We start from the raw sequence: 19,119 nt of genomic DNA on the forward strand, positions 1-19,119 counted from the left end.
GCCCAGCAACCAGGATGCTAACTGACCCATCTCCTCATGAGCCCAGCCCTCGGGGAGATAGTCACATGTGACTGCCTTGCTCAGTACTAACAGAACTAGTCGGATTGGAAATCAGAGGCCAAGGGATCTTGTTTTTGCAAAGAAAGTGATTCACACACTGGTATTCTATTTTTTCCAGGATGTGTCCGATACTCCCTGCACGATGAGGCAGTCAGGGTATGTATTCATGACATTTCATCACGGATAAACATGAAGATTCAGATCAATCAGAGAAAATGCCTAAGGTTATACAACCAAGATCCAGAACAGCGAGACTCATATCCACCCTCTTCTTAAAAGGATAGTTGGGTTTGGGCAAAGTTTTTCAGCCCTGCCGCTACTAACATTTCAGTAATTCTCTGTTGTGGGCACTGTCCTGTGTGTTACAGGGTACAGTACGGCTGGGCTCCACATCCTAGCTGCTGGCAGCACAAGCCCTCCAACTGTGATAATCAAAAATGTCCCCAGATGTCACCAAATGTTCCCTGGGGGGGGCAAAGTGGCACTGGTTGAAAACCACGGGGTTAGGGTGTTTTGGATTAAGGTGACTAGAAATAACAATCGGAATGCCAAAAGATCACTCTTCCTAGAGACCACTGTGGTTGCTATTCATGAGAATTGCTGCCCAGTGCACAGGAAAACACGTCTCAGTTAAGCTACAGAGTGGAGCTCTACCAGGGCACAAAGCAAGTGTCTTGTTTGATGGAAGTGATGGCTCTCTAGATTGTGAAGGGAAGGAAGAGCAGTCAGGGCAGGGGACACATGTCAACCCCCACTCCCATCTTAAAATGTTATTTATTCAATTCATATGGTTCAAAATTAAACATATATACAGGTATATACAGAAAAGTGTTTTCCAGCTCAAGATTCCCACCACCCAGTTCTCCCTGGAGGCAGCCAATGTTACCAGTGCCCATGTGTGTTCCCAGAGATATTTCATTAAAGAGCTTGTATTTAAATAAACGCTTCTTCTTAGATCAAAGTATCTCTGAATCATTACCTTACTTATGTTTAAAAAGTCGTAAAAGTCATCTTTCCTTGTAATGTGGTAAGGGGCTGGCATTATTCCCTCTTACCCCATCAGCGTCTACTTCTGCTGATAGGGAAACTGGCTGGGACACTAAAATTAAATGAACAACTGAGGCCAGAACACAACAAAATGGGAAAAAAACTAGGGAAACTGGGTCAAGGACACTGGATCACAATCTGCCATTCTGAGGGCTGCCATCAAGTGTGCCAGACATGGTGGAAATCAAGTAGAGTGACTGATGGTTGGGGTGTTGGTGCCAAAGGCAGGCAACCTCTTCATCCAGCCTGAAGCAGTCATCAAAACCAGAATCTCCAGGGGGGTGAGGATGTGACTGTGGGCAGGCCCAGGATGGAAGGAGTAGAAGAGGGAGGGGCAAGAGGCCTGGAATGTCCACCTTGGGTGGAGCCTTGAGAGAGGAGGAAATGCAAATGGCAGCAGTAACAAATGCCAGGGTCAGTCCATGCCCAGCTGATGGGGAAACAATGACCAATTCCAATGAACAAGTCACACAACTGGGACATCATATGGCCAGAGATTTTAATCATCTCTCTGAGAAGGGTGAGGTGACCTGGGATACATCAGTGAATCACTCTGACATCCCTTCGTTTTGGAAGAGTGGGGGAGGGGTGCGCAATTTCTTCACGTATAAAACAGAGAAACCTCAGATCTCCAGCATCAGTATTTTCCCCGAGCTTAGAACATTCTTAAAGTGAACTGATTGCCTACCTTCTGTGTCCACTGAAGTTTCTCACCTTATTAAAAAAACAAAAGATTCCTCAAATTTCTGTAGTTCTATCAGTGTTAGCACATTTCTAGTAGTTAACGCTGGAAACTTTCAGGTCAGCCTTCATTGTGATTTGTACTGTTATTTCTTCATGCCATTAATCTCCCAACCAATGTTGTGGTACTTCACTGCCTGGAACTGCGCTGTCCAACATGGTGGCCGCTGGCTTAACTACATTGAAATTTAACTAAAATTAAAAATTCACTCCTCAGACAAACTGGACACAGATTCCAAAGCTCAACAGCCACATACAGCATGTTCCTCCTGTATTAGTCAGATGACAGGACACTTCCATCATTGCAGAAAGTTCTAAAGCACAGGGCTGGCCGAGAACATAAAATCCACACCCCTCAAACTAGCTCTCAAGGCTACCTGTCACTTAGAGCCAGCCCATACCCCCCAAATCGCTTGCACTTTCCCTAAACACTGACACTTAGCTTTGTCCAGGCCAGGCTCTCCTCTTCTTCCGACAAATCGTGTTCAGTCCTGATTCTGTGCCTGTGCTCATCGGATTCCCCACCACTGAAACAAATCAATTCGCAGTCACCTAAGGAGTGGGATTTTCCATCGTGCCAGAAAGCAATGAGGCATCTATAAAATTTGTATCCCAGCAAAATGCTCTTGCTAATGAAGGAGTTCGAGAAAAGGCCTTTTCCCCAGAAGACTGTAATGAGCTTTGGGCTCGTCAGAACTTGCTAGAGGATTACATGAAATGCCACTTGCTTTGGTACTTAATACCAATTTGAGCCATTATTTAATTTTTTTCATGGGGGTCTTTTTTTTTTACCTTAAGTAAACTGTATGGTCATAGAGGGCAGGGAGCAGGTCTTATGTGCATTTCTTTTGCATCTTCCTTTCTTCCTACCTCATGTCTTTCCTCAAACAGTGCAGAAGTTGCAGACTGGCCATCATGTGAAGGTCAGGTATGATCAGTAACGGGTTCCTTTACCCAGAGAGTGTAGTTCTGAAAAATTCTGAATCAGTTGCCAATGTTTAACAACTGGGAGATGTTGCATTGGAGCTCACGTTTTAATTTCTTGAAAATCAGTATGCCTGGGCGTGCACTCACACATGGCTCTACTGGATGGCACTGAGTGTCACTTGCCCTTTTAAAAAAGACATATTCTCCAGTTGACTACTTTCCCCCAGGTTAGTTCCCTCCTCTGTCACCTGCTTGGCCGCTGCAGGCTCTTGTGTTTACAGGTCTTTCCGAAGACACTCGATCGATGAGCTGAGAATGGAAATACTACATTCCGTAAACACAGCCAGGCAGACCTTAATGCTTTGCCTTCGTGGGCAACATGCTTGTTTGAATTCTTGTTTTCGGCTATGAGCTGGAGACATGAGCCTCACCCACAGATTTTAGCTACTCTTCTTCGGCTTATCGAGAACTGGTCATGGATTAGGAAAATGGTCAATGGAAAGAACAAAAAGCAGCCAGCTTCAGGAATCATGCGCAGATAATCAAGATTCAGAGGATAGCATTGTCCCATGAACACTGAGTGTTCCCTACAAACGTGGAAATCCCAGCACCCATGATGCTGAGTATGGCTGGCAGCTGTCCAATCAATCTGGGGCTTGATACAGGAAGCCCAGGCCTCCTTGTTAACTCTAACCCATAGTGCTCTCTCCTCCTTTGAACCATTTATTACAGACTACTGTATTCTAAAGGTGTTTCATGTCCCGCCCCTCCCACTCAACTGTAAGTTCCTTATAAACTCCTTTGATATCCTTCCCCTGTCCAGCACGTAAGGTCAAGAAGTTCTCCACCTGGACTGCTTTCAGTCAGAGGCAAAAACCCAACGGGTCATCAAAGCTCCTTATTAAAAAAGGTGCATATGTCGTGGTCAGGCCTTTAGGACCAGGAAAGAAATGTAACTTTCAAGTATTTTGTAAAAGGGACAATACTTATTGAAATGCAAGGTGGCCCTGAGGGCACTCAGCTAGTCTATTAGTTACACCTTCCCAGTTGTTTGTCATTTGCATATTGGCCCAGCACAAATCTTATGTCTTCATGAAGGTCATCGGTAAAAAATATTAAGCTACACAGGGTCAACTCATGCACCAGGTTGGTAGAGCCAAGACGAGAGGAAACAAAACCTTCATTCGTTGGAAACGTTAGTCCAACCAGGTGCAAGCCTACCACTGATAATATTCAGTCCATATTTCTCCACCTTGTCTGAACCACAAGAGTGTTCCTGGTGCCCTTAAATCAAGATTGATTAAACTTGAGAATTCTCCTTATCTGTGACTAATTTAATGACTCTCTTGTAATAGAAAATGTAGTTGACAAAAACTATATCTTTATGAACCTCTGCAGGTTTGTAAAAGACATGTGCTACCTCTCTAAACGTACATACACCATGTTGACTAACCCATGCTCAAATTATGCCAAGGAACAGAACCACATCTGGTTCCCAGAATGTACTTTCTCCTCATTGCTGAAAAGAGGGATGATATTTGTTTATCTGCTGCTTTTTGCTACGTCTTCCACTGTCCCAATTTTTTCCAAGCTCACACTGGATGGTTTCTCTATCCTAGCTTCAAGTTCTTTCATTTGGGAAATGGCTCATCTGGGCCTAGAGACAAACACATTTCTAACAGCCAGTGAGACTTTTTTTTTAAATAGGTGGGTTTTTGTTTTTTTTTTTTTTAAGATTTTATTTATTTATTTGACAGAGAGAGAGACAGTGAGAGAGGGAACACAAGCAGGGGGAGTGGGAGAGGGAGAAGCAGGCTTCCCGCTGAGCAGGGAGCCCGACGAGGGGCTCGATCCCAGGACCCTGAGATCATGACCTGAGCTGAAGGCAGACGCTTAACAACTGAGCCACCCAGGCGCCCCCCAGCTAATGAGACTCTTATCACTTCTGGTAACTCCACTACGGACACCTCCAGTTTGAAGAATTCTTTGCTTTGTGGAGAAGACTTAAATTGAGTAGTTCAGCTGAGCTGTTAAATGTGTAAAAACAACACTTTCTCTGCGTAGTCCCTTCTTCCTCTGCATATCAACACCGTATTTATTGAGGACTAAAGACTCATGCACTATACTGTCTTTTTGGTGCTTTTCTCAGAGAAGCTAAATACGTCTTCCTCCACTGATTATCTTCCTCTTAAAAACAGAGATCATCCAAAAGCTCCCGTTGCCACCACACACTAAAAAAATAAACCATAGGCATTTTTCTGTCAAGTTTCCTACATCTTCTCTTATTTATTGGATTGGAATTATTTGCAGTCTTAGTATCTGATTTTTAGTTCTTACAACCTTACCAATACTGTGGAATCAAATACACTATTAGAGGTCTTCATCACAGAATCATATCTATGTTACTGAATACCTGCTTTACTAATTTGTGGGCAAGAAAACTGAGCAAACTCCAAGATCTCATGGTCACACTCCTTGTGTTACTTCTGCATCACTAAAGAAGTCCTGTGGGTTGGAGGTCAGTCAAGAACCATAGGGCATCTGGATGGTGCCTGAGAAAACCACCCGAAACAGATCTGAAACAGTGACGGGCTGGCAACGTGATCATCTCTCTGCTGGTTCTCACGCTTGACTGAATTTACAAGGAGCCTTGGGTAAGAGAGATGGGATTTGGTTTTCTACCTGGGTCTACAAATAAGTAACCATGTATCGCTGACTGAATTTACTAGGAGCCTTGGGTAAAAGAGATGGGATTTGGTTTTCTACCTGCATCTACAAATAAGTAACCATGTACCACTCCCTGTGGCCAGACTGACAAATTTTATTCCCTATCACCAGACACGTCTGAGCTCTTGAATCTTAGCCCTACTCTGCCCCAACCACCCCATCACTTTGGACAGCAACTCCCTGGTTATATTTCTATGTTTGGCTGAGCAGGAAAGTCAGAAGAAATGACTTATCAGGAAAAAGGGCAGAGTCTCCCATATCAAAATGGAGCAGGAAATATGATAATTCCATGACCCAAAAGCACATGTGGTTGGATCAGACGGTTCATGTACTTTACGACAACAAGCCTGGCTAGCTACCCATGTTATCCACGAAGGAGTACAAGGCAAACGGAAAAGTTAAGATAGAACAAACTTTCAAAAAACAAACATCCTACTCCCAGGATGGAAGGAGGGCAAGGACTTTTAGAAGTAAAATGTACAGTCAATTCAGAAGCAGGAGCAGTGGTGCCTGAGAAGATATACTCCCCAGTAATGTGTCTGAACATTAGCCTCCTTGCCAGGAGCGAAGGATTTATCAAAGTCAAAGAGTGGCAAAGTAAGATACCCTGGAACGTCTGGAAGGGAATTTTTGTGAAATGGGCTGAAGACAGGGAATCTGAGAGGCTTAGAAAGGGACGGGACAGAATTTCATGTTCCTTTTTTTTTTTTTTTCCCCAAAATACAAAGGTAAAAATTGTGTAAAATTTTGGTGGGAAGTGGCAAGTCAGTTAAAAGATTCACATATGGGGTGGGGCGCCTGGGTGGCTCAGCTGGTTAAGCGTCTGCCTTCGGCTCAGGTCTTGATCTCGGGGTCCTGGGATGGAGCCCCACGTTGGGCTCCCTGCTCAGCGGGGAGTCTGCTTGTCTCTCTCTCTCTGCCCCTCCCCCTGCTCATGCTCTCTAATAAGTAAAATCTTAAAAAAAAAAAAAGATTCACATAGTAGACACAGAACACTGTGCACACATAAGGGCTTTCTTCTTAGGAGTAAGAAGGGTCTTCAAATAACTTCCTTCTGTCAATGTTCAATAGCATGGTAATTGTGGTAGGTGGAAAAATGCTACCCACCCACCCACTCCTGCAAAGATGTCCATCTCTTAATCACTGTGACCCATGAATATGTTATGTGTCGAGGAGTAGTTAAGGTTGCAAAAGAAATTAAGGTTGCTAACCAGGTGATTTTAAAATCAAGGGATTATTCTGGATTATCTAGGAGGGATCCAAGGCATCACAAGCATCCTTGAAAGTTTCAGAGTGATACAGCCTGAGAGAGATTCAGCTGGTCTTTGCTGGTTTGAAGTTGGAAGGGAATTATGAGACAGGGAAGGCAGTCTGGAGAAGCTAGAAAAGACAAGGGAACAGACTCTCTCCTAGAACCTCCAGGAAGGAATGCAGCCCTGTAGACACCCAGATCCCGGCGCAAGGAGACCCGTGTCAGCCTTGTGACTACAGGATCACACATCTGTGTCATCGGAACCACTGAATGTGTAGTATTTTGTGAGAGCAACAAGAAGCTAAGGCAGTAACTTACCCACAACTGCTTTACAGGGAGAAAAGGCCAAGGAGAGATTAACATTCCAAGCAATAAAAGTGTTCCTTTTTCTGAGCTGAAGAAAGAAAACAAAACAGTCACTCACCTTTTTATAAGTTTTTTCTTCACTCTGTTTTCCAGGTGCGGCATCTCCATTTTCAGCAGCAGACGACATCTGCAAGCGCAAAATGGACTGCTGTGAATTTATGACTCTACTCTGAAATACCATAGACTAATGATGTTAACTGGAGAATCGAGTTTGATTCATTACGTTTTTGTGGTTATTACTGCTGTTTCCATGAAAGGAAGAGATTTCTCAGAATCTAAAAAAAAAAAAAGTGTCCTTCAATCTCTCCGAAATAAATCTTTACCTCTAAATCATTTTGGTAGTACACTTTACTGGCCCCCGTGTGCTCTCCTGAAGGTGGGATCGAAGTCCCAGCCCAGATCATGGGTACAAGTTCCTTTCGATAATGTCTTAAAAAAAAAAAAAACAACTTTCTTCTAATTAAAGATGCTTCCTACAAAAGCATTTGGAAAGTACCAAAAAATATAAATCATAACAAAAAAAGTACTCAATTCTACTGCCCTCAGGTAACTCCACTCTTCACATTTGGGCATAGTTATTTTCCCCCTTTGTTCCATGCACTATTATACTAAAAATATTAGGATACCATCTCGATCCAGCAGTTTTCAGTGAACATTTTCCCACTTGATTATCAACATCTCATTGTAAGAGTACTAATTTTTTTTCAACTTGCAAGAGACACCGTTGTACGAACACCGTTGTATGAACTAATGTCAGTTAATAATGCTAATGTTATTACTGAACACCACACCTGAGACTAATGAGGTACACTATGTTGGCTCATTGAACTTAAATAAAAAAATAACGCTAATATTAAAGAACGGGGAGGTGGTCTAAGAGATTTGCTTCTATGAATGATACAACAGTAATTATTTTGTGCTTCTATTTTTGTCCAATTTCATTGTTTTCTTAGATTCCTAGAATTACAAGGTCATTAAAAACCATATGAGTAAATTTCTTTCCAAGAATATACCCACTCATACTATTATCAGTGGGTGGGAGCTTCTTTCATTACATGCTTAGCAGTATTATTTTAATAATCTTTGCTAATTTTATAGGTGAAAGAAAGCATCTTGTGATACTAATGTGCACTTCTGAAAATTATTGGTGATGGTTAACATGGTTGGCAGATCTTTTTTGAGCTCTGTTTCTTCTGAGTTTTCTGCTATTGTTTCCATTTATCTATGGGGCTCTTTGTGTTTTAGTTACTGATTTTTACCTACTATGGTTATTGTTACTCATGTTTTTCTTATTGATTTTTATGTATCAAGGTAATTAATCAGTCTGCAAGCACATTGTTCATGTTTTCCATGCTGCTCTTTCATTTTATAATTATGACATAGAGAGGTTCTACATTTTTCACACTCAACACTACTGATTACCTTTGTGATTTCTTCCAATGTTTTAGAGCAAATATTTTTTTTCCACTGGGATGTATCAGATATTTAAACATGTTCCTTTCACTTCTTAATGCTAAGAGTTTTGCATTTAACTATTAATTCACCTGAATTTTTAAAGCCAGTTACTTATATGGCAAACAAAGATAACTACATAATCAGGAAACCATGACACTTAAGGGTCTTATCTTTTTTTTTTTTTAAAGATTTATTTATTTTAGAGAGCAAGCATAAGGGGCATAGGGAAAGGGAGAATCTCAAGCAGACTCTGTGCAGAGCCCCACGTGGGGCTTGATCCCATTAGGCCGAGATTGTGACCTGAGCGGAAACCTAGAGTTAGAGGCTCAACCAACTGAGCCTCACACTCAGGTGCCCCAAGGGTCTTAAGTTGCATGAAGATCATTCGATACACCACGGAGCGGTAACTTCTGACTTTCTCGTAAACCTCTGAAGCACATGTTGTTTTGTTTCATTTTTTTAACAAGAGAATTTTTAACTAAAGTCTAATTGACACAATGTTGTATTAGTTTCAGGTGTACAACATGGTGATCTGACAAGTCTATATGTTACGCTCTGCTCACGGTAAGTGCAGCTACCATCTGTCACCATATAACACGGTCACGACACCACTGACCATTTTCCCTACGCTGTGTCTTTTATACCGTGACTTCTTCCGTAACTGGAAGCCAGTGTCTCACTCCCCCCTCACCCGTTTTACCCATCCCCCAACCCTTCCCCTCTTGCCAGAGGGGGAACCAACAGTTTGTTCCCCGTATTCATGGATCAGCTTCTGCTTTTGTTTGTTTGTTCATCTGTTTTTTAGATTGCCCATATAGGTGAAATCATCGGGTGTTTGTCTTTCTCTGTCCGACTTATTTCACTTCGCATAATGCCCTCTAGGTTCATCCATGCTGTCATATGCTCATCCTTTCTTACGGCTGAGTAATCGTTCCGTGTGTGTGTGTGTGTGTGTGTGTGTGTGTGTGTGTGTGTGTGTGTGTACGTACCACATCCCCTTTTGAACACTTGGGTTGTTGAAGCACCTTTTAAATCTTGGGCTTTTAATAAATATAGTGTGTGTTAAACCTAAGAATTTGCTAGCCATTTTGGGGCGCCTGGATGTCTCAGCCGGTTAAGCATCTGACTCTTGATTTTGTCTCAGGTCATGATTTCAGGGTTCTGAGATCGAGCCTGGCACTGGGCTTGGAGCTGGGCGTGGAGTCTGCTTAAGATTCTCTCTCTCCCTCTTCCTCTGCCCCTCCCCCACTGTGCTCTCTTAAAAAAAAAAAAAAAAGAGGGGATGCCTGGGGGCTCAGTCCATTGTGTCTGCCTTCAGCTCAGGTCATGATCCCGGGGTCCTGGGATCGAGTCCTGCATCGGGCTCCTTGCTCAGCAGGAAGCCTGCTTCTCCCTCTCCCACTTCCCCTGCTTGTGTTCCTTCTCTTGCTGTGTCTCTTTCTCTGTCAATTAAATAAATAAAATCTTAAAAAAAAAAAAAAGAATTTGCCAGCCATTTCTCTGGACTGGAATTGAATGATTGCCATGAGCCTGACAGGACTAAAAGCCATCGAAGAAAATTAGAGACTGGATCATGGCAACCTCACCAGACCTATTACTCTCTGCCCATCCAAGCATTCTCTTAGATAAATTAACATTTCCATTTGTGTCCATATAACTAACTGGATTATAATCTGTCCATTTCACATGCTACAGTTTCCCACACTGTATCTGCTTAATACATTTTAAAAATAACTGATTTTCTAGTTTCTTCATAATATTTTGGTGAGGTGTGAATATTCTATTGGTGGAGTTATAAAATCTGAAAGGTCTAATGATAACAGGCGCAGTGTAAAAACACCAAACCAATGCCCTGATCGTGCCCTCTGCAAAAGCTCCAATTACATCATTACTTGAAGAATATATAGGTATTTGGGGCACCTGGGTGGCTCAGTCGGTTAAGTATTTGACTCTTCATTTCGGCTCAGGTCAGAACCTTGGGGTCCCGGGATTGAGCCCTGTGTCGGGTTCCACGCTTGGCATAGAGTCAACTTGAGAAGTCTCTCCCTCTCCCTCTGCCCTTCTCCCTGCTCTCTTTCTCTCTCTCTCTCAAATAACTAAATAAATAAATCTTAAAAAAAGAATATATAGCTATTTATCTGATGATCGATCCTTGAAAAGGCAAAGATTTTGATAACCCGAAAAGTTACAGAATAGAAAACGTAATTGATTTGACTACGTCTCAATGTCAATGTCAACTTCCCTCAATGTCAAAATAGATCATGAACAAATTAAAAGGCAAGCGACAAGGTGGAAATACTGGCAATGAATGTGACAGAAGTTAATAATTCTAAAGCATGAGAGCTTATCTAAATTGTGCAGAGCCTGTCACATATTCGAGGGCATCACTCCTACAGGTCTCCCCTTTCTCGTATCAGCTTCAATCTTTCACTCTATTTCCTTCCTATCAGGGTTCCGCCATTTCTTCCACCTTAAAAAATAAAAGCCTTTTCTTGATTCCAACGTCCCCTCACTTCCTTATTCCTCCTTGCAGCAAAACTCCTTGAAAAAGATGTTGCTCCTTTCAAGCCCTGATTCCTCTTCAGACATACTCTCCTTAATGCACTTGAATCGGGGGTTTGCTCTCACTGCTACCCTGAGAACCTCCTCCTCAGAATCACCAATGACCTCCGTGTTGCCTAATCCAATGGCTAATTCTAAACCCCCATTCTGCCTGACTTATCAGATTATCAACAGAGATGGCCACTCCCTCTTCCTTGACTGATTTTCTTCACTTGGCTTCTAGAGCACCATACTCTCTTGTTTCTTACCCACACCCTCCCTATACCTCCTGGGTCACTTTCTCAGTCTCTTAAGATGGTTCCTCCTAATGTTAAGAGTGTGTAAGACGTACTTCTTGGTTCTCGTCTCTAACCATCCTCTCTCTGGAATCTTGAAATGCCATCTAGATCTCTCTTCTGAGCTCCGGACTTGCATATCCAACAGTCTTCTTGGTATCTCTACTTGGATATCTAATAGACACCTCAAATTTTGCAAACCTAAAACCCTATTTCTGACATTCCTTCTCAAACTTCTTTCACTTGGACCTTCCCCATCTCACTTAATGGCATCTCCAACCTCTTGCTTCTGAGGCCCCAAACCTTGGAGTCCCCCTTCTCTCACCCCATGGTCAACATGTCAGCACAGCCTTCGAAAGATGTCCAGAATCCAGTCACTTGTCACCACTCCTTCTGTGCGTTTCTGGGCAGAGTCACCAGCTTCTTAGGAGTGTGTTATCCTTCGTGGCCTCTCAATGGGGCTTGCCGATGCCACCCTTGCTCTCCGACAGTCTACTCTCAGCCAGAGTGATCTGTCATTAAACCTAATCAGACCATGTCACTTTGCCCTTAAGACCCTACAGTGGTTTCCCTTTCCACCCAAAGTAAAAGCCAAAGTCTTACAATGGTTGACGTGGCCCTGTACGATTTCCCCATACTCTTCCCTTTCCTCCTCTGACCTCAGCACCTCTGAGCTCCCCCTCTTCCCCCTGCTTCAGATACTCTGCTGTTTCTCAAACACTCCAGAATGTAGCCACATTAAGGCATTTTGCTTGAGCTATTCCCACTGCCTGAACAATCTTCCCCAGACACCTGCTTATCTCCTTCAGGTCTTTGTTCAAATGTCAACGTCTATCTGATGCTTAGCTTGATGATCCTATTTTAAACTACAACCTATTTGGCACCTCCCTGCCCCCATTTCCTCTTAACTCTGCTTAATCTTCCTTCCTTCCCTCCTCCCTCCCTCCTTCCCCTTCCTTCCTTTTTTGCCCATAGCACTCATCAGTGTCTAACATACTATAGAGTTTCCTTATTTATTACAGTAGGGTTTTGTTTGTCTCAGTCTGTCTCCTCCTGAAGAATTTAAACTCTGCAGAGGCAGGGATTTTAGTCTGTTTTGTTCACTGATATACCTCAAACACTTAAACTACACCTGGCACATAGTAAGTGCTGAATAAATATTTATAGAATGAATGGATAAATAAATTGATAAGAAAGGTAATAACACCCCATTAGATCAATGCAGGAAGCATCTGATTCTAGCTACTTGGGTGTTTTGTGTTTGGAAAGAGAGCTGACTCCCTGAAGGGGGGGATAAAGACATAACTTAGGGGTCCAACCCCATCAATCGCACTGTATGCAGGATTCTTTGGAAGAGGCCGATGGCGTGGCAACTGTAGACAGTTGGCATGGACTAAATGGCCATGTCATTAACTCCTTATAACTTCCTTCATCAGTGAAAAAGACTTAGACTATACATGTTTCAAAAGAAATCATCTCCACGTAGGATTTAAACCTTTTTTTTTTTTAATGTAAATTACTATGGAATATGCCACGTTTTCCTTTTCCTGACATAACCAGCTCTCAAAACTCTCTGCAAACTACTTTGGAATTAAAGTAAGTTTCACAATACATGAGGAAGGCTCCTTGATTTTTTTAAATCAAATGTATAACCGTTCATTATTTTTCAGTCATTTTAAAATTTAAAAGTAATTTTTAAATAAAAAAAAATCTGTTTTCTTCCATGGCCAATGAGGTTTATCCAAGGCGCGATTATTGCTAATTGAAAATTTTTCCCTAAGTAAAACGGATATTTTATTTGAAAGAAAAAGAAGAAAATAAAACTATCACCTTTAATCCAACTACCCCCAAACAGTAATTGTTAATATTTGGCTATTCTACCATCTGATCTTTCTCAAATGTGTGCTTTGTTTACTTTTAACAAAACTGGAATCATACGTTATATACAAACTTATATTTGCCCTTTCCACTTTGTCATAAACATTTTTCTGCATCACTAAATGTTAATTAGAAAAAAATGTCTAACATCTAAATAATTCTATCATAAAAATGCATCATGGTTCCGGATTTATTAGTGGACACTCAGGATGCTTCCTATTTTTCTGTTACAAATAAAACCGTACTCTCTGTTCTTATGTTTCCAAAGGCAAGTCTAAAACAGTTGCCAGAGATTCTTAGAATAATGTCTACTGGGTAAAATATACCTACTTTAGATCTCTACCAGCCACAAGTGTTTTCACTTAAAATCACAAAAAAACACTTGGCCAATTCTGGGCAAAAATATCATTTTATTTTGCATTTGTATGATTCATGGTAAGGACAGACATCTTTGTCACGTTTCTTTGGTTCTTTGTATCTCTTTGGTGAATTATCTATATGAAGCTCTAGCCCATTTCTCTACTAGGGTACGTTTGTGTCTCCAACTTAGTATGTGCTAATGACAGTAAGAGGTGGATTTTCTTTAACCAACTGTGGACTAACAAATGCCGTGTCAGTCATTTTACCTCTAAGACTTGGAAGCTTTGAAATCCAAAAAACTTCAAGAGCGACTTTGAAGGGTGTTTGAAGAAACCACCTTAGTGAGGGGTTGGCTAGCTGGCATGAATGCAGGACATAGGATGAGATGGTCTCTCTTTTTTTTTTTTTTTTTACTTTGTAGGACACCCCTGAATGGACAGTAGGGAAGAGGAGGAGAGAAATACGTAAACTTCTATTCTTTAAAAAACAATTCCCTTTAAGCAGCACAAAATAGACAATAATGATAAAGGGATGCCGTGAAATGTTGCCAGACTTCAGAGGTGTTTCTTAGGGTGATGTTTCACCAGGGTCATGTGGACCTATCACCAGGATGTCTGTGCAGGGGAGGCAAATGAGAAGCTAGGGAATGTTCTAGTGAACTGCAAATGGCAATTCGAAATGGACACAGTGGTAATTACTATTTGTTCTTAGACGTGCTATGTTCCTGTACCAGTTAAGGTACATCATTTATAACTACTGGAGCTAAGTATGTTTTAGAAAGATTATACATAATTATACGTTTCTTTATGTGTATGCAAAGAAGGAGGAACGAAATTCACAGAACTACTGGTGATTATCTGCAAATGATGGGGTTATGAATGCTTTGGGTTTTCATTTTTATATTTTGCTCTATTCTCCAAGGATTCTGCAATGAACACTCTACATTTGACAAAAAGGAAAACCCTAATGCTATTCAAAAACTGAACTGCATGCAGTAATCAATAGCAGAAACGACAGCTCCCGGGTTCTGTTCTGCCCCGAGGCAGGCTGACATTCACAAAATTTCCTATGTTTCTATTTGCTTGTCATTTGTTTTAAATTTGATAATGTCAAAGTTAAAGGTCATGAACTAGAATATGATTTAGAATATTTGTAAATAAATATAAAAGAGGTAGAGCACAAGAGTCAGTTGAATTAAAAACGTAGACTGTATTTCCTTACCTTTGTAAATGAAATGGCAAGTCATCTGTAGTCAGTCATGATGGGTGACCTATTCATTGTTGAAACTGTTTTCCTTCCCAAGTTCCTGTTAAAATAGAAATCACTGGTTATTATTTATTCACATCTCTACCTCAGCTCCCAAAAAAGATCAGAGTTGCCTATAGGGATAATACAATGCAGTCAGTTTAAACCAAAATAAAGGAAGGACCTAATGTTAAAAATGGAACTAGAAACGTGTAATTTCAGGTTGGTTGCCTTACCAAGTAAGACAGTAAATCCATAACCCATAAAGGAACAATGAGCAGATGTGACCCTATAAAAATTTAAAATGTCTACATGACAAGATACCATAAACAAAGCCAAAAAAAATGAACAATGGCTTGCAACTCATATGACAGGGTTAGTGTCTAATATACTGGAGATGATACAAATTGATTATAAAATAAACAAGACAAACCACACACTATAAAAATAAGCAGAGGATATGAACTGGAAATATATATCACCAATAAGCCTGTGAAAAGGATAAGCCCCATTAGTGGTAAGGGAACAGGAATTTAAATGACTGAGATGCTATTATCTGCCCGTCAGGTTGGCAAACATTTCAAAGATGGCAGACATCCAGTGCTGATACGTATGTCAATAAACAGGTACGCTTCCTGCACCCCTGGATTGATGCTTCAACCTTTTTATAGAAAGGAATGTAGCAATGGTCCTTCAAATAGTTAATGTACTTATCAAGTATGGCCCAACTTCTAAGATTCTTTCCCAGAGAAATACAAGTATCAGAACTTTAAAGATGTTTGGATAAGGGTGTTTATTCCTGCTTGGGTTATGATAGTATGATTACAGTTCTATCATATTCTCCTGTGCTTCTTTTTGATTTTTGTCTTAAAATTTCCATAACAATGATGGCCAGTGTATAATGTATGTATAACAGTGTCCTTGTGAAATGTACTCTTTGTTTTTAGAAGTACCTTTTCTTTTCTTGAATAATTTTACTTTTGGGTTCCACTGTGGTTGATGTACACCACTTCTGTTTTCCTTTTATTTGCATATACTTGGCACATGCAAATAACGCATAGCCTTGTCCATTTCTTTAACTTTTTTAGTTGTCATTTTGTTTTATCTGTGTTCCTTACAAATAAATTAAAACCGGGTTTTTGTTTTGTTTTTGCCAATTTAAAAGTCTGTCACTTGAAAGGGGATTTAAACAAATTCACATCTACTGTGTTATGATTAGATTTTATTTATTTTAGAGAGAGAGAGATAGAGAAAGAGAGAGAGAGAGAAACACATGAGCAAGGAGAGGGGCAGAGGAAGAGGGAGAAGCAGGTTTCCCGCTGAGCAGGGAGCCCCATGTGGGGCTCAATCCCAGAACGCGGGGATCATGACCTGAGCTGAAGGCAGACACTTAACCGACTGAGCCACCCAGGCGCCCCTATTGACTTATGATTATATTTGGTTTGCTTCCATCATATTTGTTTACTAGTAACTACAATTTATTGTTACATTTATTTTTACCCATTTCTTCTTTGCTGGATTAACCAAATCGTAATTCCATTTTTTCCTCCCAGTAACAAAAACATTTTATTTCATGTATATCTGCTTAGTTATCATTCTATTTTTAAATCATTAAGAAAATCTATGCTTTCCTATCAGCTCCATCAGGGTCTGCCTCTGCAGAGAGCCACCTCACCCGGGCGATGGCCTCCCTGGGGTTGCCCACATCCCGTGACTGAATGATGGGGCAGCTCCCCATCAAGTTGGGCCGGCTTCATGGGTCCTGCACGGGAGCCTGGCTTCTCCCTCGGCTTGCCCAGCTGTGTTCCCTCCCTCCTCCTTTCAAAGGTTCTATTCATCTCCACAGGTGTGCCTCAACATGGCAGAAATGTATTCTCTTACGGTTCTGGAACCTGGAAGCCCAAAATGAAGGTGTCAGTAGGGCCATGCCCCCCATGAGGCTCTGGGTAAAATCCTTCCCTGCTTCTTCCTGCTTCTGGCCATAAAGCCTCGCCGTTCCTTGGCTTGCGGCTGCATGGGTCCTGTTGTTGGGGTTCTCCCCGTGTGTCTGTTTTCACACAGCATTCTCCTTTTCTTATAAGGATACCAGTCACATTGTATGAGGGCCCAGCCTCATGACGTCATGCTAACTTGGTGACATTGGCAAAGACTCCATTTCCAAATAAGGTCACATTTGCAGGTACCAGGGGTTAGGACTTTAACATATTTTTGTGCAGGACACAATTCAACTCATGACACGGGTGTGGACCTCTACTAAGTATCTTGCACCCAAAACTCTGTTTCATTGCCTGTTCCCAGAAAAACCAACCCATGACATCTCTTCTCTCTTCCTCATCCACAGGAGGTGTTTTAGACGGTTTTTACTTTCTCACTGTTTCACTTTGAACTACTAAATACCTCCTCTTAATCCACATGGCTCTTCTGTTTGAAGAACTCTTCAGTGAAAAGTTATAGTTCGTAGTCATAGTCTCATCATTTCTTTAGACTTGATCATTACAAGGTTCCTTGCTCATCATTGTTTCTTTGACTCTTCATCTTTCCCTATCATGACAACTTTTTCTGACTCAACTTCCTCAGCAATGGCTCATCGATGGCCCACTTCAGTCACTCCGTGTCCCAAAATGTCTTTGTTTTGGCTTCATATAGGACTAGATTTCTTGGCTTCTTAGCTCAGGTATATCTTTATTTATCACACATAAATAGATCTTTATTTATAACACAATGATTTATCAGTATATCAGTAGGTAACTATCAGGATTCTTAGCTCAGTCCTTTTCCTTCAAATTTCTATAAATACGGCATTGCTGTGTTCTTGCTTCCAGCTTACAGGTGAGTAGTTTCATGAGTCTGATGCCCCTGCCTTGGTAACTTACTGGTTTTCTCTGTCTAGAGACCTCTGAGAGTTTTCTCTCTCTCTCTCGTTAATGGAAGTAGAATTAACACACAGTGTTTGTTATAATAGTTTCAGGTTTTCCATATAATGACTCGGCAATTCATATTTCTCAGTGCTCACCAAGGTAAGTATACTTTTAATCCCCTTTATTTCCCCCATCCTCCCCCACCTCCCTTTTGGTAGGTAACCACCAGTTTGTTCTCTGTATTTAAGAGTCTATTTTTTTGTCTGTTTGTTCATTTGTTTTGTTTCTTAAATTCCACATATGAATGGAATCACATGGCATTTGTCTCTCTCTGATGTATTTCACTTAGTATGATACCATCTAGGTCCATCCGTGTTGTTGCAGATGGCAGGATCTCATCAATTTTTGTGGCTGAGAAATAATCCATTGTATAAATACACCACCTCTTCTTGATTCACTAGTTTATCAGTGGATACTTGGGTTGATTCCATATCTTGGCTATTATAAATAATGCTGCAATAGACAAAGGGGTGCACATCTTTTCAAATTAGTGTTGTTTTCTTTGGGTAAATATCCAATAGTGGGATTATTGAATCATATGGTAATTCTATTTTTAATTTTTTGAAGAAATGCCATATTCTTTTCCACAGTGGCTGTACCAGCTTGCATTCCCACCAAAGTGCATGAGGGTTCCTTTTTCTCCACATCTTTGTCAACATTTGTTATTTCTTGTGTTTTGGATTCTAGCCATTCAGACAGGTGTGGAGTGATACCTCATTGTGGTTTTGATTTGCATTTCCCTGATGAAGAGTGTTGAACATCTTTTCGTGTGTCTGTTGGCCATCTGTATGTCTTCTTTGAAGAAATGTCTATTCAGGTGCTCTGCCCATTTTTAAATTGGATTATTTGGGTTTTATGTGTGTTAAGCTGTGTAAGTGCTTTATATATTTTGGATATTAGCCTTTTACTGGATATATCATTTGCAAATATCTTCTCCCATTCAGCAGGTTGCCTTTTTGTTTTGTTGATGATTTCCCTTGCTGTGCAAAAGCTTTTTACTTTGGTGTAGTCCCAACAGTTTAGTTTTTCTTTTGTGTCCCAAGAGACCTATCTAGAAAAATGTTTCTCTGGGTGACATCCAAGAAATTACTACCTGTATTTTCTTCTAGGAGTCTTATGGTTTCAGGTCTCCCATTTAGGTCTTTAACCAATCTTGAGTTTATTTTTGAGTATGGTGTAAGGAAGTGGTCCAATTTCATTCTTTTGCATGTAGCTGTCCAGTTTTCCCAGCACCCTTTGTTGAAGAAACTGTCTTTTCCCCATTGCATGTTCTTGTCTCCTTTGTTGTAGATCAATTGACCATGTA

At 41.0% G+C, this 19,119-nt stretch overlaps 1 protein-coding gene across 3 annotated transcripts in view; it reads right to left on the minus strand.

The window, feature by feature from the left end:
* The window catches only part of PIP5K1B (phosphatidylinositol-4-phosphate 5-kinase type 1 beta), a 297,076-nt gene that overhangs the window by 172,351 nt on the left and 105,606 nt on the right, over positions 1-19,119 (minus strand). For all 3 annotated transcript variants that reach the window (XM_025891469.2, XM_025891473.2, XM_025891470.2), the window contains 2 exons: positions 14,872-14,956; positions 7,179-7,247 (listed from right to left, as the gene is read on the minus strand). In XM_025891469.2, the coding sequence (XP_025747254.1) occupies positions 7,179-7,247 (69 nt within the window). In that variant the 5' untranslated portion in view covers positions 14,872-14,956. The remainder of the gene's footprint in view (positions 1-7,178; positions 7,248-14,871; positions 14,957-19,119) is intronic.

The sequence above is a fragment of the Callorhinus ursinus genome, unplaced genomic scaffold (genome assembly GCF_003265705.2).
Source record: "Callorhinus ursinus isolate GAN/ISIS: 27379988/994484 unplaced genomic scaffold, GSC_fseal_2.0 scaffold28, whole genome shotgun sequence".
NCBI classification, from domain to species: domain Eukaryota; kingdom Metazoa; phylum Chordata; class Mammalia; order Carnivora; family Otariidae; genus Callorhinus; species Callorhinus ursinus.